The sequence below is a fragment of the Erythranthe guttata genome, chromosome 13 (genome assembly GCF_056151865.1).
Source record: "Erythranthe guttata isolate IM_541 chromosome 13, IM_541, whole genome shotgun sequence".
In the NCBI taxonomy this organism is placed as follows: domain Eukaryota; kingdom Viridiplantae; phylum Streptophyta; class Magnoliopsida; order Lamiales; family Phrymaceae; genus Erythranthe; species Erythranthe guttata.
The window spans coordinates 13,055,755-13,082,068 of NC_142545.1; the positions used below are offsets into that span (position 1 = coordinate 13,055,755).

General features: G+C 36.3%; 3 protein-coding genes and 1 pseudogene across 5 annotated transcripts; 1 reads left to right on the plus strand and 3 right to left on the minus strand.

Annotated features, from left to right (window-relative positions):
• Positions 1–1,955: 1,955 nt before the first annotated feature.
• LOC105957128 (SH2 domain-containing protein A) lies at positions 1,956–7,394 on the minus strand. Of its 2 annotated transcripts, XM_012981054.2 has the most exons (12): positions 6,430–7,394; positions 5,832–6,023; positions 5,004–5,213; positions 4,833–4,922; positions 4,618–4,695; positions 4,347–4,511; positions 3,949–4,242; positions 3,506–3,789; positions 3,221–3,380; positions 2,459–2,796; positions 2,303–2,380; positions 1,956–2,224 (listed from the first exon to the last, which is right to left on the minus strand). In XM_012981054.2, the coding sequence occupies exons 1-12, from the start codon at positions 6,604–6,606 to the stop codon at positions 2,206–2,208; spliced, it is 2,085 nt and encodes a 694-aa protein (XP_012836508.2). In that variant the 5' UTR covers positions 6,607–7,394; the 3' UTR covers positions 1,956–2,205. The 2 variants fall into 2 exon arrangements, with proteins under 2 accessions (XP_012836508.2, XP_088683666.1); XM_088827540.1 differs by lacking the exon at positions 1,956–2,224 and having other exon boundaries at positions 2,287–2,380; positions 6,430–7,049.
• A 1,399-nt stretch (positions 7,395–8,793) lies between these two features.
• On the minus strand, positions 8,794–10,893 carry MSRB1 (methionine sulfoxide reductase B 1). The gene is made up of 5 exons (XM_088827541.1): positions 10,607–10,893; positions 9,991–10,105; positions 9,837–9,902; positions 9,534–9,731; positions 8,794–9,313 (listed from the first exon to the last, which is right to left on the minus strand). The coding sequence occupies exons 1-5, from the start codon at positions 10,806–10,808 to the stop codon at positions 9,286–9,288; spliced, it is 609 nt and encodes a 202-aa protein (XP_088683667.1). The 5' UTR covers positions 10,809–10,893; the 3' UTR covers positions 8,794–9,285.
• A 3,654-nt stretch (positions 10,894–14,547) lies between these two features.
• On the minus strand, positions 14,548–19,063 carry LOC148765958 (uncharacterized; annotated as a pseudogene).
• Positions 19,064–21,780: 2,717 nt separating this feature from the next.
• LOC105966901 (pfkB-like carbohydrate kinase family protein) lies at positions 21,781–25,971 on the plus strand. Of its 2 annotated transcripts, XM_088811910.1 has the most exons (5): positions 21,781–22,496; positions 24,033–24,218; positions 24,773–24,968; positions 25,057–25,185; positions 25,688–25,971. In XM_088811910.1, exons 1-4 carry the CDS (start codon positions 21,855–21,857, stop codon positions 25,146–25,148), a joined length of 1,116 nt encoding a protein of 371 aa, XP_088668036.1. In that variant the 5' UTR covers positions 21,781–21,854; the 3' UTR covers positions 25,149–25,185; positions 25,688–25,971. The 2 variants fall into 2 exon arrangements, with proteins under 2 accessions (XP_088668036.1, XP_012846930.2); XM_012991476.2 differs by lacking the exon at positions 25,688–25,971 and having other exon boundaries at positions 21,782–22,496; positions 25,057–25,278.
• Positions 25,972–26,314: the final 343 nt, after the last annotated feature.

The window sequence follows — 26,314 nt, forward strand, 5'->3', positions numbered from 1 at the left end:
TCATTTGTCCAATAAACCAAAATTAATTTTCTACTATAAAAAAATTATAAAAATAGAAAATAAATAAAATTATTTACCGTCTTGTTTACCGTCTTGTTACCGGCGATCAAGGGACTGGATTGCAGGTGTGAGGGGAAGCGAAATGATACGCTTATTAGTTATTACCGTCTTGTTTACTTCCTCCGGTGAATTGACCTGTGGCAGTGGCTGGGATGGTGGTTGGGGCGGCGCCGGAGAGATTGTCGGCGCCCGGCGGTGCCAGAGAGGTGGTGGAGGCGGCGGTTGTCGGCGTTCGGAATGGAGGTGGTGAAGGAGAGCCAGGAATTGAACACATAGCTGGAGAAGAAGGACTAATTGCTTTTCCAAATTTTCCTCACTTTTTTTTTTTTTGAGGAAAATGTATTTTCCCATTTTTCTCAATTTTACTTTACCCCCACTAATTTACATTTTAACCAAACAAGGAAAATGAATTACTTAGACAATTCACCTTTTTACTTTACATTTTACTAGAACCAATCATAGTCTTAGGTATGATAAAGAAATATCATACATCATAGTTTTGGTATGATTTTGATTTTAGCCGCGACTTTTGGGATCGGACCATTTATATATCTACAATGGATACACATTTCATAAACGGAGATCCGACCATATAATTAGTTTAATTAATTAAAATTTATATATTACCTGAAATGGGCGTGTTTAGTTCATTTTTCATTTGAAATGAGTTTTGTAATTGCAAATGATACTTATATGAATTATTATATGAATTAGGGGTGGCAATTTGGAGTCCACACTTTTCCTCACCACCCTTTTTTCACCATCAAATTTAACATATAGTCTTTTATACCCTTACTCAATTTATCAACACAATACGTAAATAAAAAATAAAAAATATTAAATAAACTAAAAAGAAATTCTTCTCCACATCCCCAAATTTTGTTCCGCCACACTCCCTTCTCCTTAAAATTGTGTCCCGCAAAAGAAGACGAGACGAAACGAAGAGGAGAAAATCGCATCACACCTTCTCCCCGAAATCTTCTCGCCATCGAAAGCCCATTAACTCGTCGCCGTTGTCCTTTCCGTCTGTTGTCCTAGCCGTCAAAAAAACGTACGTGGTCAAGATTTCAACACATAAAATGTCCTTAAGTCTCGGTATAGAAAGTTTAATAAAGTTTCGGGACAAAAAATTTTGGTAAATTTTCGGTCTATAACTGCAGAAAATCACACTGCAGAAGCATGACAACAATGGTGCTTTTTCAAAATTTGATACTCATAAAGAAGAACCGAAAAGGACATTAATTCCTAAGATACTCACATCTCTTGCATTTTTTTTTAGTAGAATCTAGACAATCGTTGTCTCTTGATTCCATATTGTATTATGTTGGAGATATTAATACTAAATGATACATTTCACTAACAGCTTAAGCTTTTGGTTGAGATGGTCATTCAACATATTATTTAATAGATTTCTTGAATTTGTAAATGAAGAAAAGATTTCTCGTTTCAAACTCAAACAACGGTTTGTAATGCGTGTTGTGTGGTTGGTGTAGTGGATTTAGGATTACTCAAAATGTGCTATTTTTTCTTTCATTTTTCGGAAAAAGGGCAAATTGATACTTTGATTAAATGACATATTTGGGTATACAAATTGGTAAGAGTATAGTCATGAAAAAAATAAAGATCATCACAAATATTAAAAAGCATATCTTTACTAAAAAATATTTTTATCTACGTCAACTTTGGTTGCATAATCATTACTATATATTGTCCAAATTTCAAAAATCATATTTTTACTTAAAACTATAAATGGGCATGTGTTTTGCACATGTTTAGTTAATTTTTCATTTGAAGTCAGTTGTGCAATTGCAAATGATATTTACTATTAGACTCGAGATATATAGTTTTTTAAGGTTAATATTAAATTTTCAGAACTTACTAATAAAAATAGTCTATAACAAAGAAAATAAATCAATTAATTGAGTTAACCGTATCATAGAGCAAATAATATCACGAAACAATATAATTGTAAATTGATAATGCCACTGCAAAATCTCTCCAACTATAAATAAAGTCAAGTAGTAGGCGTAGCACATTCGATTTTACACGCTCTATAGAAATCGGTAGCAAAACAAAAACCCCGAGGGTTAAGCCATTATAACCGACAGATAACAGCTATGTACAACTGAACTCGAGTAACCCTAGTTAGTGACTTCTTACCATCCTGCACGATAAAATTATTTTTATCTGATCAGTTAATCTATTTAAGTCGAAGAAAAATCGAAATTAGGAAATACCGTACCTTCCTAATCGAGAAAGCTCAGGCTCTTGAAGCAGCAAATCTTGAAGTGGCTTTACAGCAGTTTTCTTGGATGAAGAACTACAAAAAGAACGAAAATAAGAAACGAACAAATAAAAAGAAAAAAAGTAAAAAAACATAATATAATATAATAAATACCCGTTAATGAAGTCGAAAGAGAGCAGCCTGTGGTGAATGGTGGAGTGGGTGCCGACATAAGTGACGACGAGATTGCCGGCATCTGGGTGGGGCCAGCTTCTTGATGTAGGGAATCGAAGAACAAATGTTCCGGGGCCTTGTTGAAGTATAATAGATTCAGCTTCTTCTTTAGTGATTAATCCTTCGATCCAAACGGGTGATACTGAACTCCACATCTCGTTGACTGCGCTCTGTGATAAAGTGAAAGCCACCGGATATAACCAAGACCATATTCTCTCGAACTCTTCTTGGGAAACCGTGTCTCGACACCCGCCTATTCTCCGGAGACACTCGAAATCCTGCAAGTAAAAAATATTAAACAATTAGCACCCATGTGTTTACTTTAATTGCTAAAAGCTCCCCGTGTTATAAATATTAGCACAAACCCCCCCCCTATGATGCATATTTTTTAGAATACAACCCCCCAAAATGATGTGTTTTTAGGGGTAGTTGGCTAATAAAATTGAACCGGTTTTTTTTTTGTTTCTTTTTTATGCAATTAACCAGAAAGAAAATGGTTGAATTAAATTTAACTAAATAAAAATTGAACTACACAAGTATTTTCATCATTGTAACGTGCAGTATCTTGATCAAATAGATTTTACTCGTTTTTTTCGTTGATGAATATTCAGTTGCGTCGATGCCAATATGCAATAGGTTAAAAACCTCAAAAGCGAGGACCACGTAGATATTATATATATATGCATGAGAAAAAAGAAAGACCTGGTTGGTCAAAGAACGAGGAGTGTTGACTATCGTCATGAAGTGTTGATTAATAGTGAAGACCAAATTGTCCCACGAAACATGGTTGTTGTTTTCGGATACTGAAGTCCAAGCTTCTATTCCCTCCTTCACCAATCTCTGTGCTATTTTTATTTGATGCCTGAAATTTAAAGATATTTGCTTAATCAACACCAAACCTGAATAATTGCGTGTGTGTGTGTGTGTGTGTGTGAGAGAGAGAGAGAGAGAGAGAGAGAGAGAGAGAGAGAGAGAGAGAGAGATTACTGGTGATGGGAGCATCCAGAGAACAGAGAAACCTGCTTGGCAAAGTGTGCTATTTGTACTTCACTAGCTGAAACAGCAATCTCCTTGAGGAGTTGACATCTCTCTGCGGGACCACCCATGCAATATTTAAAAATTATCAAATCCGGAATCGGATTAGAAATTCCTAGCATGCTTTTCGGGTCAGAGTTTGTTGCCTCGCTGTTATCCGAACCAGACGAGTTATTGTTCTCTGCTCCATAACCGTTTTCCACTCTCCTGCTCATACTCATCCCATGATTCTTGTCCTATATAAACAAAGTCACATAAATCTTCGTCACGAAAAAATGATTTATTTCAAATTATAGTCAAATTCTTTGATCAGCTGATTCATTTACGAATGACTAATCGACCCCACACATTTGAATATGAAAAAGAAAATAAAGGTTTTCAAAAGCTATAAACACCTTATTACTAGTCCAAGCACGAGAATTGTGTGCTTTGTTGTTAGCTTGTTTCGACATTGAAAACGGAATATCGTTCCCTAATTTAATCCTCTTCGACGAAGGATTAGGTTTGGCTAAATTGGGAATTAATCCCATGGATCCATCCTCGCAGTTAGGATTTGACAACTTCCTCACAGTCTTACTACGTGAAACACAACGAATCGGAAGCGAAACTGCCTCAAAGAAAGGATATCTTCCCAAATTCGGCATCTCAAATCTAATCACAAACAGCCTGTTATCGCACTTCGACGAAAGCTGGAATATAAAAATATAAAATTTAAAAAATTCAGCAATCTATAATTCTATGTAGTTAAAAATACGAGATAAAAGAAATAATTATAAAATGAGGGAATATTCACCTGAGATATCTTGAGCTTAAACGAAATCTGACCGTTGATTATTTTACATGGTCGATCATGAGAACCGTATTCAACTCCGTCGCAAATCATAAGAAGAGGAGATTCAAAATCACCAGTGTTCTCGACAAAGGCCGCATTGTCAGCATATAAGAGTGAAGCCACAACCTTTAGAGGAAAAAAATACGAGCAAATATACACTTTTAAGTACAAGCATTTTTTTTTCGGTTATAATAAGACTAGCAACAACAACAAAATGAGACGTGTCGAAAACCTCGAATTCTTTGTTCACTGGACGACCAAAAGCATTCAATAATGTCACATCCAGAGAAAAACTCCTCCGACAAGATGCCTGTTTTTTTATTAGCAAAAAAAAAAATTTAACGAGTGAGAATAATGTTTAACACCTAAATCACGGGTCGAAAACAAATTAATTATGCTTTCATAAAAAATAAAAATAAAAATTAATGGTGATAAAATGACTTTAACCTTGCCACCAACAATGCTCCACACGCCATCACATTCTTCTTCGATCTCGGAAGTACTTGAATGATCGATCAATAGTTGCACTGGAGGATCCTGCCATCAGAAACGAGATATTTCCATGAACAAATAAAAAAATTAAAAATTAAAAATAAAACAAAATAAACAAAAAAAAACCTTGGCGTAGTGATTTTTGACAGCCGATGTTGCGAAAAGGACATCAAGTTGATGAACATAACCGTGAAGCATATTCTCGTTTTCGAAGGGGCATTCTAAATATAATCTTTTCAGAGCCTCCGCGTGCAAATCCTTGTTGACCGAGCAAGTCAAAGTCTTCTCTCCCACGATTTCACCATCGATATTAAGCCTCACGACATCCCTCAAGACCTATCAAGATTAAATTATTTCACTTCAATTAACATACGATATTAACTCGATGCAGACATTAAACAAAGAAACCCGACATTACAAGCACCTTTTATTCGAGATCTTATATTCGGTTTGATGCAGAGTTTTCTTTCGAGTGATGAAAAGAATACAACCAGAAATGAACGTATTCGTAGATACATACAACAATTGTTTGACAGGTGTAAATGAAAATAAAGAGAATAAACAACCAGACAGACAAAACTACAAACGGTGCTCCGAATCAACAAGCAGTGACTACCATTGTACATCGACTCGAGCCCGTTTTATGAAATTGTAGATTGAAATTTTTACATTAGTTCAATAACTCATAGAAATGGATTTTATCCGAAGTGGCGCGCTCACGAGATCGAACAAAAAGGAAGTAGACTCAGTGCAAATGAAAACCCGGCTATCAACTATCAAGAAAACGAGATCTGATAAAAAATATTACACTTCAGTGTGAAAAGGACGACATTTTCATCCACTAGCACTAACAGAGTCACTAAAGAGCCGACAACTCTTACACGACATGTTCGAGTTATAAAGATCAATTAATAGAAACGATTAAAGCTGAGGAAACAAAATGTAATTAAATACCTCACATCCAACATGAACCCATTTCTTCAGAGGAAACTCGATCTCCGTTGAAGCACACGGGATTCCAGCCCATGGTACATAGTTATCGGGATCCGGAGCATCTTCGTGTAGAAACAGCAACGGAAACAGCTTCATTTTCTTCTTCTCATCCAATCGAAGGAAAGGCACGCTAGATGCGACATCCGGTTGCTTCTGCATAATCGAAAACAAAACTCCGAAATAATTAAACCTTGTTTTTCATTTCGAGGTGTCAAAGAATCGACAGATAACAATCTAGACGCAGAGAAGGCTAATAACAAAGCTTGAAACTTTAGGAACAACGAGACGAAAGAAAATGGTATCGCACCCAACCCGACGAAAAATCAGCTTCTAGATACAACGACAGCGTAATGAAACAACGAAATTACAACCTTCGACCACCTTGTTAGCCAAATTTAATTACGAAATGCAGCAAAAATACACAAAGATTTAAGCTTTAATCAATTAAATCACCAACCCTACTGCAATCCACAAGACATCATCACAAATTAAAATAAATAAATAAATAAATAAATAGAAGCGAAGGCAAAATTGAGAAAAGAGGAAGTAGTAGCAAAACCTGTACGAGAATGTCGGAAGGGAAAGAAGCACAGCTGTGAATGTAAATCCAGAAACAAATGGCGAAAGCTTCTTCGGGGCTGCCGTCTTCTTCACCGTCACCGTTTCTTCGAAATTCGACCTTCAGATTCTTCAATGAAACGTAGTCGTTTTCCTCCAGCCCACTGAAATCGCCCATCTCCCCCAAAAAACTGTTCTTCGATCAAACGATGAAGAAACCCAAAAAAAAACCCTTTTCGAGAAAAAACCCACGGTTTCGCGAATGGAGTTTCCGTTTGCAGAATTTCAAGAATCTTTTCTCTTTCTCTCTCTTTTACTTTCTCTCTCTTTGTTTCTCTAGGAGGGAGGGAGGGGGGGGAGTGGAGTTGTGACGGCTGTTAATTAACGGTTGGTAGAGTCATCGGCAGTTCGGGTTCTGGTCTTTTTCCCCCCGCTTCAAAATTTTGGGCTGTGTTCCTGTGTTTTGCAGCGCACAGTTGGAAATAGGATGTAACCAATAAAACATAACGGCGTCGTTTCTACTTTATGGTTCAACGGCACAAAGAAAACTTGGGAAATAAATCAAATATATATTTTCTGCAAAATAAATAAAAAATAATTGGCTTAATCCCACTTTGTATAACGGACACGGTACAAATAAAACTTGGGAAATAAATAACTATATATTTTCTTCAAATAAATAAAAAATAATTGGCTTAATCCCACTTTGTTTACTTCAAATGTTTTCAGAACCGGACCGGTTATAGAACCGGACGACCATTTGGGTCATGGGTTTATAGGGGGGTTTATAGGGTCGAACTCGTTCAACCGGGTTTTTGATTTTTTTTCATATGCCATTATTTTATTAATTTTAATGTTTTAAAAATATTATTTTCTTTATATTTTTAATCTCCGATTTATTATTTTCACTTTTATCTATTTCACCTCACTTTTTATTTTACTATATTTTATTGCTTATATTCTATCTTTTTCCATTTTTTATTCTTCAAATCCGGCAATCGGTATCCCTATTCGATCACCCATGATCATATCCGACAATCCTTCGACCACTCGTGATTAGATCCGGCCACCCACTACTAAGTATATGAAGGTTCGCTCAAATCTAACCACAAATAACCAACTCAACGGTGATTCGAGACGTTTTGGCCGAAAACCGGGTTCCTTGACTGACTCGGCGGTTCTCGGGTTTTACCCGGTCGAACCGAATTTTAGTCATTTGACCCCGATTTTTTATTTTTCCGGTTTTAGACGTTAGACCGGACCGCTTTATTATCGGGTCACGGTCGAACTGATCCGACCGGCCGGTTCGGTTCGGCTCTAACAACATTGAATGTGAATGTTAGATGATTTTTTTTTTTGCTTTCTAATGCAATTTTTATCAATTTATTTATATTTTATATGAGAGCGTTGTGTGCAACATAACATAACAGATAAAATTTTAACAAGTTACTAGACTGAACTTTTATTGACCATGATTATCTATTTTTAATCCTCCAATTTCATTTTGATATTACAATTACCCTATGTAACACGGACGTAAAAACGGTGATACAGAGAAACGGCTAGTCCTAAAGTTGAGGTTACAAGATTTTGGGGGAAATATATAAATATTAAAAGTATAGAGGTATATTTATAAATATATATTATATAAATAAGTTTTTGTTTATGTATAATTATATATATATATATATATATATATATATATATATATATATATATATATATATATATTCAAAATAAATATTATTATCAACTATCAATTTGCAACTGATCATTAAATCATGTAAATAATTAGAGAAACAACAAAAATATTTACAAAAAAATTATTCAAACATGTTTTTAACTTTTTCATAAATTACAAACTGACCCATCACGTGTCCGGTAGGTGTCCTCGAGTGTCGGACATGATGTCCGAAACGCATATACGCTAAGAAGTTGAAGTTTTTGTGCTGCATAGCAATTACCTTTTCGAATGAACTATGTGTATGTAATTCGCATTTGTATCCGAATTAGTTTTCGAATTTAAGTACATTAAATCAAACTAGTTTATATTTTCAAATGATAATTAAAAGAATCTTGTAAACATATAATTATTGAAAATATTTTTTTGGAACATTATATTTTGCTATGAAATTGTATGTATTTTAATTACTCTACTAAACCTTAACTTATAATGTTAATCGGATGGGGCATTGAGGAATCAGTAACCATCTTCATTTTGAATAACAGAACATAAAACATATGAAATTTCATGCGAAAAAGTATTTCGAAATATTAATTTACTTGTGCTAAACTAAACAACGAATTCAGAAAAAAAGATGCACAGAAATGTCGAACTGCACTATCGACAGTGGGAAAGTAAAACTTGTCGACGCAAAGTAACAATCTTTACCAATATATATCAAATCAAACCAAACGAGTGAGTATCGTCGTGACAAAGTCCGTATTTCGTTCGAACAATTACAAGGTATATGTAAGTTTTCCAACTTACTCCCTCTGTTCCATAATAACTGTCTCTTTTTAAAAATATTTTTGTTCCATATTATCTGTCACTTTAGATTTCCAATACTGCATTAAATGCATTTTTTCCTGTTTTAACCTTATTAATTCAACAATAAGTATTAACTCTCTCTTATCACATCATTAAATAATCAAGGTTATTTTAGTCTTTCTAATATATTTTACCTAAAATCAAGACACATTTATCGAGCTTCTTAATCCTTGTGCAAAGCCAAAAACGACACTTAATAGGGAACGGAGGGAGTATATGTAACAAAAAGAATACAACTTTCTGTACCCGAGTTCGTCTGGCATCAATCCACTGCCCCATCTCTTATGTGCTGAAAAGGCCACGGGTCTACTTCGGATGCAGTTTCAGTGAAACGCTGCACGTATTTAAACAATACATACATATAAATCGATCCACAATTTTTTTTTTAAATACACACACACACACACACACACACACACACACACATATATATATATATATATATATATATATATATATATATATATATATATATATATATATATATATATATATATATATATATATATATATATATATATATATATATATATATATATATGAAATAAATGAACCTGTTGATACAATAACGCTTTCCGGTAGGTGGGGGCCCGTCGTCGAATATGTGACCAAGATGTGCATCACAAACTGCACAAACAACTTCTTGACGGGGCATGAAAATAATCGACAAATCTAGCTTTGATTTCACATTGTTCCCAATTGGCTGATAGTACGAGGGCCATCCAGTTCCACTATCGAACTTGGTGGATGACCTACACCGTAAAACGCGCACATTCGTAGACCAAGATTCGTACGTATAATTTGAAAAAAAAAACGACGAGGAAACTATTTAGATGGGATGAAGTGTACTAACTCACTCGAATAACGGAGTGTCGCAGCAGATGCAACTGTAAGTTCCGGGAGTTTTAGTGTTCCAATATTCTCTGTACACGATTTATGTATAGAAATTCAGAAGAACTAAAACCTATTATTTAAATTTGAAATATGAAATTCGAGAAAAAAGGATCGAACCCAGTGAAAGCCCTCTCGGTACCCTTTTGTCGAGTAACGTAAAACTGTTGGTCGGTTAGCTGTTTCTTCCACTCTATATCGCTTACAGAGCTGTAGTCCATCTTCCCTTCTGCATCTGTAACCACATTTTGCACAAGAACATAAATTATGCGCAAATTGTGATTTAAACACTAAGGCCTCGTTTGGCTGCCAAGATGAGATTAAATTTTCTAATGAAACCAAATTGTATTATTGGACCATGGAATGTGCAATATAAAAGCTTCATAAAGTTAGATAAATCATGATAATATAATATTTTTTGGTCGACTTGCCAAACATACAGACAAAGTCCAATTATTTATTTAATCATGACTAATCTCTCCAACCGAACGAGGACTAAACCCAATTCTAGGATCATTGATAAACCAAACATTACACTAAAACAAGGTACAATCACAATTCACAATACTGTAATTATTAAACCTCAAATTATCACAAAACATCTAATTTCTCCAAAAAAAATATTCATATTCAAATAGAAACACAGAGAGAGAGAGAGAGAGAGAGAGAGAGAGAGAGAGAGAGAGAGAGAGAGAGAGAGAGAGAGAGAGAGAGAGAGAGAGAGAGAGAGAGAGACCTTGAGTGCTGTCCTGTTTCTGAGAAGAAGATGAAGAAGAAGAACCCATAGAGGAAACCGAGAAAGAAGAAGCTCTGTTTGAAGATTTTCCAGCAAAAGCTAAACGAACCTGATTTTTACTGCTTAACCCTAGATTCGATTTTGCCGGATTGTAATTAGCCAGAGAGCTCAAACTGGTTTTGGCTATGGCGTAAGATGCCATTTGAATTTTGACAGATGCCGTTAAATTGACTGATTCAGATATCTTCTGGAAGGCGAATTATACTTAATTTGTGTTCCTGTGTGCTCAGTTATTCGATAACAACGGTGCACCCTTGTTTTTACGCCAATCGTTAAGCTGACTATTTTGGTGTGGTGAATTTGGATTGGCTGACGAGATCTTCTGCTGTGGTTTCACTATCACTAGATTTCTTTTGAGCCAGGTGGCGTTTCTTGATCCACCCGTATATAAATGAAGGTTTCCCAGTCCACGTCGGCAAATCCTAAATATAGACATTTGACCTTGGGCTTTATCACAAGGGCACTTCAATTGTGGGGCGACGAGTGCAAGTTATACTTGTAATACAATTTTTATTTTATTTTTGTCTTTGATTCGAGATTTTTTGACTTTGGTTTTTTTTTTTTTGGCAAAATGAGTTTTTTAGTCATGTAAGTTTAGGTCGGAGTTTTGGTCTATCATGTTTTAAAATCAAAATTTTAGTTGTAAGTTATAAAAGTTGGGAATTTTGGTCATGCGACCTGCTATAACAGGTAATGTAATGGTTGTTGAATAATTGACATTTATTTACTAAAAAATAATTAGATTAAAAATAAATTAGGTGAGTTGGTTAATGAGTTGGATGGTTTTGGAGAAAAGTTTGATCCTCAATGTCAAAGACACTAAAATAATGAGAATATTTAACATATTAATTTTTATATTTATTTTGTGTTATATTTTTGCGATAGAGAAACTCAAATTGATTAAAATATAACATTATTTTTTTTATGAAGAAAATAAACATAACTAATGTTTAATTAATATTTCTTAGTTTTTATTTGATAAAAATAGCAATTAAATTCATATTTATTTAAATATTTCATTTTTTACAAATCTATACTTAGTGATTACAAAAAAATTGAACCAACAATCAAATTCAACAAACATACGATAAAAATAATTTTATATTAAAACTTGTTATAAAGTTAAATGATATACACAATCATAATTAGTATAAAAAATCAAAAATACATTTTACGAATTAACAAAAAAAAATAATAAAATATATTCAAAATTATATTATATTAAATGTACCAAAAAAAACATTCTAGAGCCTCCAAACATAAAATACGTTATCAAACCAAGAGTAACAAAACACAAAACCAAAAGTAACAAAACACATAACGAGTAATATTAACATATATTTAAGTACTATTAGTATCATTGATAACGATGAAATATTAATTAAAAAAATAGTTATTACAAAAATGCTTATTTCATTTATTAAATAAAACAATAATTTGATGGTATATTTTATTTCCCTCCACTATCGTCCAACTCATCATCCACATCATCTAGTTTACTTTTAATATATTTATTTTTATAAATTAAATGCCAACTCATCCAACCAACTATTGTCTTACCTGTTATAGCAGGTCATAGGACCAGAATTCTCAACTTTTGAAACTTACAGGACTAAAATTCTGATTTTGAAACATGGTGGACCAAAACTCTCAACAAGCAAACTTATAAGACTAAAAAACTAATTGTACCTTTTTTTTAGGGGAAAGTACAATTTGGACTGCTAAACTAAGCTACAGTTTGTACATAGTGAAAATTCAAATTCATTAGGCATAATAAGCCAAATAAGATGGAAGGGTAGAACTTCCCGTACATCCCTTGTTCGACAAAGAACCTAGACCATGAGCAAGAAATTTATCTTTTCTTTTTTTAACGAAAGAAAACGAATAAGAATGAAAATTACTAACTAGTCTAATGCACTCTTCCACCGGAGCTCAAAATCGAGCAAGAGTAGGGGCCCCTTTGTTAAGTTCTTCAACCACCTGTAGACAGTTTGCGCCATCGCCGTGGAAACATCACTCAAAGAGGCTCTAGCTTCACATTCTACCGAATTTAGCCTCCCCGAGAAAACTTCAATCTTCCACTTAATTCAGACAATTACCTTCCGAGTCTCTCGCTACAATGGTTGTAGGATAAATCTCATTGTCTGACGATTGATCTCAATAACTCCGGGAGGTAGTCGAGACCATAAAAACGTTCAGTTTTTCAATATTGGCTCGAATCATTGTAATCTCCATCTCCTTATGGTACTCCTCCACTGATTTAGTACCTTGTTTCAAGCTTTGCAATTTCAGATGTAAGTCTCTATAATAATGTGAGGGCACAAACCTCCGTCTCATAAGTGCCTTCATAGACTCCCAATCAACAACGGGTGGTTCGTCGGTTCTGCGTCCAGTCACTACCAATTCTTCATCGAAGACTTGTTCATCGAACTCCAATTCGTCATGTTGGCGTACAACAGGTTGACGAATAGGTTGCCGCAGTTGTGGCGCCGGTGCAGGTCTTACCCTACTCAACTCATCGATTTGATTTTGCATCCTCTGAAGGGTTATATGCAGACGTTGGAAGTGCTGCTCCGTGGTTTCGTCCCATTCATCACCACTACCATTCATTGACATGATGTTTGAACTACAAAATATTGTTAAAGAAAAAAAAAATTCCTCACCACTCCCTCACGTGTATCACTCAAGATGATGTTCACTCAATTCACTCGTGTTTCACACAATTCGGCTTTTACCCTCTTTTGATCTCACACTCTCTTGCCTTTTTCCACTCGTAAACTCCCTTCGAAGTTCTAAAGAAACTAATCGAGAAAATATTAAGTGGATTTTCGTTTTTTTATTCAAAGCTAAATAGTATTTTATCAATTCAGAAATTATGTGGAGGCAAATAAAAGGAATTTTGAATTTAATAGTAAAAGGAAACAAAAGGAATAGGAAACAAAGAAACAACGTGGAATTCAATTAGGAGAAAGGTAGACAAGGAAACAAGATATTCAAGGAGTTGCCCAAGTCTATTAAAACTTGATTTGTGTTGCCCAAATCTATTAAAACTCCTTACAAGGAATTTTTCTTGGTTGGATTTCGAATTTTGCTTCTTCTTCTTCTTCTTCTTCTTTTTTTTTTTTAATTTTTTTTGCTGTATCCGGTTTTTTCTAAGATTTTCTTTTTCGGATTTTTTTTTTCTTTTTACTAACAAACCCTAACTTGGGCTGGAAGTAACTTTAATGAAAAGCAAAATTCGATTTTTTTTTTTACGAAGACTCTAGACAACACGATTCAAGAAAGGATGAGATAGAGAATACACGAAGAACGGAAACAAAACAAAGATACGAAAAAAAAGGATAGGTGAAACCTTTTCTTGGAAATTGGCTCTGGTTACCAACTGATACGAACCCCGTAGAACTTGTTACGGGACCCAATAGTCTTATGCGGAAGCAAGAACGGAACGTCCAAAAATAAAGGATTCGATTGGCGGAAATTCGGAATACTGACCCCGTAGCTATAGAGAGCTAGAAACCAATATTATCAAGGTGGAAGTATTGACCCCTTGATTATAATGAATCAGAAACCAATACTATATTGCTAAGAATAATTCACAAGAATCCACTCGCAAAATATCCCAAAGAGTTGTTGAAGAACAACAAAAGAGAATTTTAGTCTCTCAAAATAATACTTAAAAACGTCCAAATAATAATGACCCTAAAGCAACCTATTTATAAGTGTCAAAGAGACCTAATCTAACAAGGAAAATAAATCATAACTTATCTATTATAAGGAAATAACGAAATAAATTAATTCTAGTCCAAATAGGACTCTAAATAACAAGAAATAAATTTTCCAATAATAAAATACGAAAATTAATAATAATCATCTTTTCCAAGTCACGTCTTCTCGGCTGGATGACTAGACGGGCTCAAGTCCTTGAGCTTGGCTTGCTTCACAATCTGGCCCGATGATTCGCTCCAATTAAGCTCAGCTGGGATCGAACTAGACTTCGTCAATTCTTCCTTTTGGAGCTCGTGTTCTACTAAGTTAAGCATGGCTGCTTCAATGCACTTGGCCCGAGCTCGGGTAATCGGTCCTCTTGGCATATGCAGCTCGTCCAAGTTATCAACTCCTTCATCCAACTCGGCACTACCTCGCGTAATTGGTTGGATCGTATCATCCTCCCCCTCTTGAAAATGATGCATCCTCGAATCTAAACCTACATCAAACGGAGATAGGTCAGAAACATTAAATGTCGAACTAACTTGATACTCACTTGGAAGGTCGATCTTATATGCATTATCGTTAATCTTTTCCAGTACTTGGAAAGGTCCATATCCTCGTGGCTTAAGTTTTGAACTTCGCTGATTGGGAAACCTTTCCTTTCGAAAATGAACCCAAACCCAATCTCCTTGCTGAAAGGTAAGGTGCTTTCGCCCCTTATTAGCTCGGTTCGCAACTTGCTCATTCCTTTTCACAATGTGCTCGCGTGCTTCTTCATGGATTTTCTTCACTAACTCAGCCTTACGATTCCCATCTACACTAGAAATCTCATTAACAGGTAAAGGCAACAAATCCAAAGGAGTTAGCGGATTAAAACCATAAACAATCTCAAAAGGTGAAAACTTTGTAGAAGAATGCACCGATCTATTATACGCGAACTCAATAAAATGAATGCATTCCTCCCATGACTTTAGGTTTCTTTTAAGAACAGCTCACAATAACATACCTAAAGTTCGATTAACCACCTCGGTTTGACCATCGGTTTGTGGATGACAAGTAGTAGAAAAGAGTAATGTCGTACCTAACTTACCCCACAAAACACGCCAAAAATGACTAAGGAATTTAACATCCCTATCACTAACAATAGTACGAGGTACCCCATGCAATCGCACTACTTCGCTAAAGAATAAATTTGCTACATGCGTAGCATCATCAGTTTTATGACATAGAATGAAGTGTGCCATTTTAGAAAAACGATATACCACAACAAAAATAGCATCTCGACCTTTACTAGACCTCGGCAACCCTAAACAAAATCCATCGATACATCGGTCCAAGGGTGAGTAAGAACAGGTAATGGCATATATAATCCATGTGGTTTAACCCTAGATTTAGCTCCCCTACATGTTAGACACTTCGAACAAATCCTCTCAACATCTCGCTTCATACGCGGCCAAAAGAAATGTTCTTTTAAAATATCTAATGTTTTAGAAACACCAAAATGTCCCATTAAACCACCTCCATGTGATTCTTGCACAAGTAATTCACGAAGCGAACAATTAGGCATGCAAAGTTTGTTCTCCCTAAACAAATAATCATCATGCTTGTAGAATTTTTCAAAAGTTCTTTTTTGACATGCAGCAAATATAGTAGCAAATCATGATCGTTCACATACAGCTCCTTAACATGCTAAAAACCTAAGAATTTAGAACTAAGGGTCGACACGAGAACATACCTGCGAGATAGTGCATCAGCTACGACATTATATTTACCTTGTTTGTACTGTATCACAAAAGGAAACATCTCGATAAACTCCACCCGCCGAGCATGTCTTCGGTTCAGCTTGCCTTGGCCCTTAAGATGCTTTAGTGACTCGAATTCCTTAGACCACAAGTAATGTTGCCAAGTCTCCAAAGCTCGCACCAACGCGTAGAGCTCTTTGTCATAGGTCGAGTATTTCAAGGCTGCGCCGTTGAGCTTCTCGCTGAAATAAGCGATAGGTCGCTTGTCTTGCATAAGCACTGCACCAATACCAATTCCAGAAACATCACATTCGATTTCAAAAGTTTTAGAAAAGTCTGGTAAAAGTAATAAAGGAGCGGAACTTAGCTTATCTTTCAAAGTGCGAAATGCATTCTCTTGCGCCTCGCCCCACTTGAAGCCAACCTCCTTCTTGATCACCTCGGTCAAAGGTGCTGCAATTGTGCTGAAGTTCGGTACAAATCTCCTATAGAATCCCGCTAGGCCATGGAAGCTTCGCACCTCGGATGCGTTCTTGGGTGTTGGCCATTCACGAATAGCTTTAACCTTTTCCTCGTCCACTTCAACGCCCCTAGAACTCACAACAAAACCAAGAAAAACTATCATATCTAGGCAGAAATCACACTTCTTTAAATTAGCATATAATTGTTCTTGCCGTAAGGACTCCAATACACACCTCAAATTCTCAACATGATCATGCAAATTATTGCTATATACTAAGATATCATCAAAGTAAACAACAACAAGTTTTCCTATGTAAGATCGCAGAACATGATTCATAAGTCGCATAAACGTACTTGGTGCATTAGTTAAACCAAAAGGCATCACTAACCATTAATACAATCCATGCTTAGTTTTAAATGCAGTTTTCCACTCATCTCCCTCTTTCATGCGAATTTGGTGATAACCACTTTTCAAATCAATTTTAGAGAAGATAATGGAACCATGTAGTTCATCTAACATGTCATCTAATCGAGGAATGGGGTGTCGATAATTTACCGTAATTTTGTTGATGGCTCGACAATCAACACACATTCTCCAACTCCCATCCTTCTTCGGTACTAGTAAAACAGGCACTGCACAAGGACTCATGCTTTCTCGAACGTGTCCTTTAGCTATCAGGTCGTCCACTTGCCGTTGTAACTCCTTCGTCTCCTCGGGACTACTTCGATAAGCTGGTCTATTAGGAATTTGGGACCCTGGAATAAAATCAATTTGGTGCTCGATCCCTCGAATTGGTGGCAACCCCTTTGGCACCTCGTCCGGAAAGACATCATCGAACTCCTGCAAAAGAGAAATAACAATACTAGGCAAAGAAGAATTAAGGTTAGCATTAGAAAAATAGGACTCCCTAAACACTAACAACATCATTGTTCTCTCACCCTTACATGCACTCTTAATCTCTCTTTCTTTTGCATAAAAGCTCACTTTTCTCTCATCTTTCTTTATTAAGTTTGCACTCTCTTCTTTTTCTTTTCTCACTTCGGCTAAACTCTCTTGTTTTACCTCTCCACTACTACTAACACGTTCATTCTCATGTTGTTTTGAACTTGCAGCAATGAATTTCTTGATCTGATTTTGCTCCTCAAACACCTGACGAGGTGGTAAAGGTGCAAGTGTGATTCGCCTGCCATCCTTAGTAAAAGTCTAGCGATTTTTGTAACCGTCATGGACTGTTCGTCGATCAAATTGCCAAGGTCGCCCAAGTAAGATATGACTTGCTTGCATGGGCACAACATCGCACATCACCTCGTCTTTGTATTGTCCAATACTAAAGGAGATCAATATTTGTTTCGTCACTCTCAACTCGCCACTTTCATTCAGCCACTGAAGTTTGTGAGGTCTCGGATGTTTGGTGACTTGCAGCCCTAGCTTGTCTACCATTAGCTCGCTCGATACATTCACGCAACTTCCTCCATCAATTATCAATCCACATACTCGGTTTTGAACGTGGCAGCGTGTATAGAAGATGTTCTCTCGCTGTATTACGTCACCATCTTCTTCCGCTTGCACGTGGAGAGTTCGAAGTACAACAAGTGCGAGTCCATCAACAGCTTGTACCACATCACCTTCCTTAGGTGTTGTTTCCGAAGTTGACTCTTCCTCCTCCTCGGACTCCAGCTCGCCATTATCCAATAAAATCATAGCTCGCCGGTTAGGGCACTCTGTGGCGATATGACCTGCTCCATGACATCTATGGCATTTAATATCACGTGTTCGTTGTGGTTGTGATGAATTATTACCTCTCTCAGATGGTGCTTGGTTGATTGGATTTTCATTGGAAGGTCTCGTTGTCGATTTCTCCTCGGGTTTCGAAGTAGGATTCCATCGCGGTTTCCAGCTTGATGCCTCGGCCCGAGCTGTAGTTCTCCCTCCTCGCTTAAGCTGCCTCTCAACTTTCATGGCCATGTGAACGACCTCCTCAATATCAACGTAGTGCTGCAACTCAACTACATTAGCGATCTCCCGGTTCAGCCCGCAAATAAATCTTGCCATCGTGGCCTCTCGATCCTCCTCAATATTGGCTCGAATCATTGTAATCTCCATCTCCTTATGGTACTCCTCGACTGATTTAGTACCTTGTTTCAAGCTTTGCAATTTCAGATGTAAGGCTCTATAATAATGTGAGGGCACAAACCTCCGTCTCATAAGTGCCTTCATAGACTCCCAATCGACAACGGGTGGTTCGCCGGTTCTGCGTCCAGTCACTATCAATTCTTCATCGAAGACTTGTTCATCGAACTCCAATTCGTCATGTTGGCGTACAACAGGTTGACGAATAGGTTGCCGTAGTTGTGGCGCCGGTGCAGGTCTTACCCTACTCAACTCATCGATTTGATTTTGCATCCTCTGAAGGGTTATATGCAGACGTTGGAAGTGCTGCTCCGTGGTTTCGTCCCTTTCATCACCACTACCATTCCTTGACATGATGTTTGAACTGCAAAATATTGTTAAAGAAAAAAAAAATCCTCACCACTCCCTCACGTGTATCACTCAAGATGATGTTCACTCAATTCACTCGTGTTTCACACAATTCGGCTTTTACCCTCTTTTGATCTCACACTCTCTTGCCTTTTTCCACTCGTAAACTCCCTTCGAAGTTTTAAAGAAACTAATCGAGAAAATATTAATTGGATTTTCGTTTTTTTATTCAAAGCTAAATAGTATTTTATCAATTCAGAAATTATGTGGACGCAAATAAAAGGAATTTCGAATTTAATGGTAAAAGAAAACAAAAGGAATAGGAAACAAAGAAACAACGTGGAATTCAATTAGGAGAAAGGTAGACAAGGAAACAAGATATTCAAGAAATTGCCCAAGTCTATTAAAACTTGATTTGTGTTGCCCAAATCTATTAAAACTCCTTACAAGGAATTTTTCTTGGTTGGATTTCGAATTTTGCTTCTTCTTCTTCTTCTTTTTTTTTTTTTTTTTTTTTTTTGCTATATCCGGTTTTTTCTAAGATTTTTTTTTTCGGATTTTTTTCTTTCTTTTTACTAACAAACCCTAATGTGTGCTGGAAGTAACTTTAAAGAAAAGCAAAATTCGATTTTTTTTTTTACGAAGATTTATCTAGACAACACAATTCAAGAAAGGATGAGATAGAGAAGACACGAAGAACGGAAACAAAACAAAGATACGAAAAAAAAGGATAGGTGAAACCTTTTCTTGGAAATTGGCTCTGGTTACCAACTGATACGAACTCCGTAGAACTTGTTACGGGACCCAATAATCTTATGCGGAAGCAAGAACGGAACGTCCAAAAATAAAGGATTCGATTGGCGGAAATTCGGAATATTGACCCCGTAGCTATACAGAGCTAGAAACCAATATTATCAAGGTGGAAGTATTGACCCCGTGATTATAATGAATCAGAAACCAATACTATATTGCTAAGAATAATTCACAAGAATCCACTCGCAAAATATCCCGAAGAGTTGTTGAAGAACAACGAAGGAGAATTTTAGTCTCTCAAAATAATACTTAAAAACGTCCAAATAATAATTATCCTAAAGCAACCTATTTATAAGTGTCAAAGAGACCTAATCTAACAAGGAAAATAAATCCTAACTTATCTATTATAAGGAAATAACGAAATAAACTAATTCTAGTTCAAATAGGACTCTAAATAACAAGAAATAAATTGTCCAATAATAAAATACGAAAATTAATAATAATCATCTTTTCCAAGTCATGTCTTTTCGGCTGGATGACTAGACGGGCTCAAGTCCTTGAGCTCGGCTTGCTTCACAATCTGGCCCGATAATTCGCTCCAATTAAGCTCAGCTGGGATCGAACTAGACTTCGTCAATTCTTCCTTTTGGAGCTCGTGTTCTACTAAGTTAAGCATGGCTGCTTCAATGCGCTTGGCCCGAGCTCGGGTAATCGGTCCTCTTGGCATATGCAGCTCGTCCAAGTCATCAACTCCTTCATCCAACTCGGCACTACCTCGAGTAATTGGCTGGATCGTATCAGGTTTTCTTCAAAAATTGTGAAATTTTATAAAATTTAGCATACACCATAGCACTATTGAAGTTGCTTTAAGAGGTCGATTTCCAATTTGCTTTATCTGATTTTCACCCGTAGTTGAGTTTGGTAGTCAGTAGGGGCGAGTCCACCCAATGACTAGGGTGGACTCAAGCCCCTCCTCAATTCCAAAATTTTCATATATATATATATATATATATATATATATATATATATATATATATATATATATATATATATATATATATATATATATATATATATATATATATATAATTATATTATTTAATCCACTTAGGTATCGTTTGGTTGGGCATATTAGCTATTATTAATTAAATAGTTGGATTTCGTTTGATGTATGGTATCTGCAGTTTGGGTTGACCCGCAAGTAGTATATTATCACATTTATCTTGCCTTTTAGGATTTTTTTTTGTTGGATGTATTGGGGTTCGATAAAATAATTGGGTTGTCATTGGATTATTTAATTATATCTTGACTAATTTTATCTTGGCAACCAAACAGGGCATAACTTTTACTCCACTTACTGGAAGTTGTCTCACCTCTCAAAGTCCCCTTCATGTCTGACTTGTCCTCATCTTCTATTTCCCAACTTCGTTCTCTATCTTTGAAAGAGAAAAAATAAACTTTATTCTCTTGCATAGTCGCACTAATGACGGTTAAATTGGCACCCACCGGCGAACACACACCGGGCCACCGGCAATCAATTAACGTTTGACGTCTTCTCTCTCATCATAATTATCATAATGAATATTAATTAGAAGTCCATTGTTTAAATTTCATAATCGACTTGATATTTATGTTTCTTTGATTTTTATAGCAATTTTTAGCTTTCACGATTCACTTCGGTATTATCTCCTGAAAATGGAGGAAAAATAAAATTCATATCAAATTTTCGTTTTAAATTTCTTTGATAGCATTTTTTTTTTTTTTCGGGAGCTCTGCCTCCGAATCCCCGATGTGTTTAAGCCCCCCTCACAAAATTTTATGGCATGGCATTGTAGTCACGTCTCAAGGTTTTCAAAAAAGGCCCACATGTTTAAGGCCCACAGAAGAGACGTACACACCACGATCTTTAGAGCGCGTGATAAACATCAAGCTCAACAAAACAAAACCATGAGTCAACGCCAACAAAGCAGATGAGGAACAACAAGTACTGAAATCCACCCAAACAAAACCCAAATTCGCCTGTAAAAAGAAAAAAAGAAAAACAATGGGAGCTTTCTCAACACTTTCACCACCGAAACCATGTCTCCCCCACAACAACAACAATCCCCGATTCCCAAATCAACCCACCAAAACCCCCTCCGTCAATTTCGCCCCCCATCTCCCAACACCATCAAAACCAAACCCCTTCTCCCGCCTCGCCCTAGAGTCGTCTTCGCCGCCGAACCACGCGCCGCCGCCGCTAGTGGTGGTGGGATCCGCCAATGCGGATATCTACGTCGAGATCGACAGATTGCCTAAAGAGGGCGAGACCATATCCGCCAAGAACGGGCAGACATTGGCGGGCGGGAAGGGGGCGAACCAAGCAGTCTGCGGCGGGAAATTAGCTTACCCGACTTACTTTCTGGGGCAGGTGGGAGAAGATGCTCACGGGAAGCTGATCACGGCGGCGCTGGAGGGCGGCGGGGTGTTTCTCAATCACTTGAATTCCGTGGCGGGTGCTCCCACCGGCCATGCCGTTGTGATGCTGCAGTCCGATGGGCAGAACTCCATTATCATCGTTGGAGGTGCTAACATGTCTTGTTGGCCGGAGAATTTGCGCCGGGAGGATTTGGAGGTTGTGCAGAGCGCTGGGATTGTTTTGCTTCAGAGGGAGATTCCTGATTCTGTTAACATCCAGGTTGCCAAGGTGAGAGCTTTAACATCGGGTTTTTCGTTGCGTGTTTTCCGATTTGAATTTGACGATGGTGTGCTTTAGAATCGGGACATTTTGTATAGAAGCCTTATCGTATGGTTGTTATTATGAACTGCATTCTTGAATGATTTATTTCTTTGTGCTTTGTTTTGGAGTTTTCGGTTTTTAGCTTGTTTACTTCGTTTAGTTTTTAGCCGACCTTGAGGTTTGGTGATTTCTTGAAAGTAGGTTTGGATGACCTTATTGCAATTGATGAGGATAATTCAATTTGCTTCTCGTGTATTTCTTCGTTACCTAAGCTATGTCAACATAGCGAATTAGAAAACTTCGTTGTTTACTTAAGAAACAAGAAGCTCGTGTGGATATTGGATTTGTTGGAAGAGAAGCGGACGTGATCAGCAATTCTCCCCTAACCATGCAAAATGGTTGGTTGGTTCTTGTTTTGGAGTTGCTGATATCTTCGTTCTTTAGAAAATCTATAGTTTTTAAGTTGATGAATAGGTATTGAGTTAATATTTGGGAATTCGGCTTCTTTATTTCTTGGAGATTAATATAGATACGGTGAGGATTGTGACTCCGTGGTTCAGGACCTTGTATTTATACCAGGGGTAAATTACGGCCGCCCCTGAGGTAAGGTCAAATTACAAAAAAAACCCTCTTGTTTGGATAAGTACAATCATCCCCTCAACTATGATTCTTCTTACAAGTCAATATTTATGGCGTCAAATGCAACATAATCTTCTAGATTTCGTGGAATATTCTCTAGTTTGTACCCGTTTTGTGAAAAATGCAGTTTCAGATGCACCACAATCTGATATTTACAAGCTAAGAGACACATCTTATAATCATCTTGTTTCAAAATGTGGAGCTCGAATGGGTACAAACTGGAGAATATTCCACATAATATATAAGATTTCACGAAATTTGACATCGCAAGGGTGGACGTGTAAGAAAATTCATAGTTGAGGGGTGATTGTAATTGCCCAAACATGAGGGAGTTTTTTCGTAATTTAACCTTACCTCAGGGGTGATTGTAATTACCCTTTATACTATAGATGAATGCATCAGAATGGAATTTAGATGCCAAATGACATTTTTGGGCAGTTTAAAAATACTGCAAAGTGAAGCCTTCATAACAATATATTTAAGACTATACAGTCCTGCATATAAATTTTTCTTTTGAACATGTACATAATTCGTTTAGTTCATCGGGGTTCTTAGTTTTGGCAGATGAATTATCAACCCATTATATAAGGGGTTTCTTGGACTCTTGGGTACAGGTTATCTAGAAGAATAAAATACCGAGGCAAATAATGTTGAACTAGAAGAGTTATTCTGTTACGTTAAAATGAAAATCAAGTCAAGAGCATTTTTAAAATTGATTACATTGTTGAAGAGATGTGCATGTTCTTTAACGGTTAATAGTTGCCGTATTTCACTTTGAGTAGGCCTGTAAATAGTCGTCATATTTTGGGCTCGTGTTTAGCCACGATGTTGTTCGTTTAGCTTATTAATTGTTTATATACGCAGGCTGCTCGGAGTGCCCATGTTCCAGTAATCTTGGATGCCGGTGGAGTTGACGCACCAATCCCTCCAGAGCTACTAAATTTCATCGATATTTTAAGCCCAAATGAAACCGAGCTTGCTCGTCTGACAAATATGCCAACAGAAACCTTTGAACAGATTAGCCAAGCTGTCGGAAAATGCCATGAATTGGTTAGTTTACCTAATGTTGATTGCATATAAGGTTCACCTCTTTATTCATTGTATTTACTTCTCTCACTGTAGTTGCAAGGAGTTCATTATAACTGGGAAAAGTTAGGCATGTGTCATTGTTTGTTGGGACGTGATAAATGTCGTTTCAGTTTTAATACTACCGTTTCAATTTCAAACGTGATTTTGACCATTTTCGAGTCTGGCTTTAGCAAACCTCAAAACACGAAACGTGTAGCTCTTTGATGTTATTCATGCATAAATTTGTCTCTAGATATCCAATCTAGCTGATTCGAGTTGGATTAGAATTTTTTTTAATCTCGCCAAAATCAGACTAGAAAATGGTCAAAATCACATTCGAAGTCAAAACGGTATTAGAAAAAATGACACGAAACTTAACACTTCAGTTGTTATAACATCTAACAATACCACCTTCTAGTTCTAATTACAATTTTCTATAAAATGTCATCAAAAAAATTCCTTCTTCGAAACGATAAAAGAGAGTAACCGATTAAATTCATGAAAAATAAATGCTCCTCGTTTCCTAATTTTTTCAGGGTGTTAAGCAAGTGCTTGTGAAACTAGGGGCAAAAGGGTCTATTATTTTCACACAAGGAGAGGAACCAATCAGACAATCTATAATATCGGCTCCGAAAGTAATTGACACCACAGGAGCGGGCGATACTTTTACTGCTGCTTTTGCTGTGGCTCTTGTCGAGGGAAAAACGAAACGGGAGTGCTTGAAATTTGCTGGTATGTAAATCAGGAATATTCCTTTTCGAATGTTTGTGGTATATTCTCTCTCTGTCTAACGAAGGTTTTGTAACCACTTGATTTTCAGCTGCTGCCGCTTCGCTTTGTGTTCAAGTAAAAGGTGCAATACCGAGCATGCCTGATAGAATATCTGTTCTGAATCTTCTAGAGACTGTTTGAGGACTGTCCTATTTTTCTGTCTAGGATGTAATAAGTGGTACTTTTACTTATTGACTTGTCCGATTCTTTTTATGTTACGGACGGGTTTTGAATTTATAATAAAAAAATCGCTCGAGATTGTGTTGGTTAATCTTGATTTTAAATCCGTGGAGTCGTTATTTTGAGCTATTGAGTCGTATTTTTTGGATTTTAATTTTGTTTATATTGTTGTCTCTTTTGAAATATTTCCCGCATATTATCTCTTCAAATACGAAAAGAATTTGTATTTAAAGAAAAATTCACATGTCGATATATGTTTTGGTATATTGTAAGAAAATATAAGAGGGATCTGTTTGATGTATTAAATATAGAAAATAAAAATAAAATAACAGTCGGAACGAAGAAGAAGAACGTATGAACATGCCCGCATCGGTTTTTGCATGTGTTATTGGTTATAATACGCAATTCTTGCATATACTAACTTCATTTCTATGTATATTTGTTGTTCAATTAGAAATGAGTTGGTCTATATAGATGAACTCATAATTTTACTAGCCCAGGCCCCGAATCTCGAGACAATTATCGCTTCCAAGAAAAAAAAGGAAAAGGGTATTATCGGCCTCAAATTCGTTCAAAGTTAATAAAAACAATATTTTATCAGTACGCAACAGTTGAAAAATCGACGTCTATCTCCATTTTCGGGGTAGTCCGTTTTGTTTGTTTAGGTTTCTTAACTTTTGGAATGCCCTCTACCAACGACACGGAGTTAGGATGTAAATAACTTGAATCGAGTCGAATGTATTACTGTTTGGTCTTTATTTCAATTTCATGGAATTTTGGAAAATGTTGTTTTATTTTGGTTCAAATAGAGCTCAAACGAAACCTTATTGAATAAGTTGAACCATGATCTTTTGAATCGAAACGAAAAATATGATTAAGTTATTGTTATGTGAAAGATTTTTTTTTTTCCAATCATATACGGCAATGGTTATTAAAATCTTACGATTTATGATTGAAATCTTACGATTCGATTCGTACCTAAATTGATTCAAATTTATGATCGAAACTTAAATGTCAAAAAATCTTTTAAATATTACGATACCCGATTCAATTCTTACGGTTTGCGATTTTTACGATTTTGTGGAAATTTAAGTTTATTGTATTTTTTTATGATAAAATTCAATGAA

Coding starts and splice junctions, on each gene's coding strand:
- LOC105957128 (XM_012981054.2), bottom strand. CDS start 6,606: ATGGGCGATTTCAGTGGGCTGGAGGAAAACGACTACGTTTCATTGAAG. Junction 6,024..6,429: donor CTTCCGACATTCTCGTACAG/GTTTTGCTACTA, acceptor TCGATTATGCAG/AAGCAACCGGATGTCGCATC. Junction 2,797..3,220: donor CTCGTTCTTTGACCAACCAG/GTCTTTCTTTTT, acceptor TTTTACTTGCAG/GATTTCGAGTGTCTCCGGAG.
- MSRB1 (XM_088827541.1), bottom strand. CDS start 10,808: ATGGCATCTTACGCCATAGCCAAAACCAGTTTGAGCTCTCTGGCTAAT. Junction 10,106..10,606: donor GAAACAGGACAGCACTCAAG/GTCTCTCTCTCT, acceptor ATGTGGTTACAG/ATGCAGAAGGGAAGATGGAC. Junction 9,903..9,990: donor ACCGAGAGGGCTTTCACTGG/GTTCGATCCTTT, acceptor AATCGTGTACAG/AGAATATTGGAACACTAAAA.
- LOC105966901 (XM_088811910.1), top strand. CDS start 21,855: ATGGGAGCTTTCTCAACACTTTCACCACCGAAACCATGTCTCCCCCAC. Junction 22,497..24,032: donor TTAACATCCAGGTTGCCAAG/GTGAGAGCTTTA, acceptor TTATATACGCAG/GCTGCTCGGAGTGCCCATGT. Junction 24,969..25,056: donor GGAGTGCTTGAAATTTGCTG/GTATGTAAATCA, acceptor CTTGATTTTCAG/CTGCTGCCGCTTCGCTTTGT.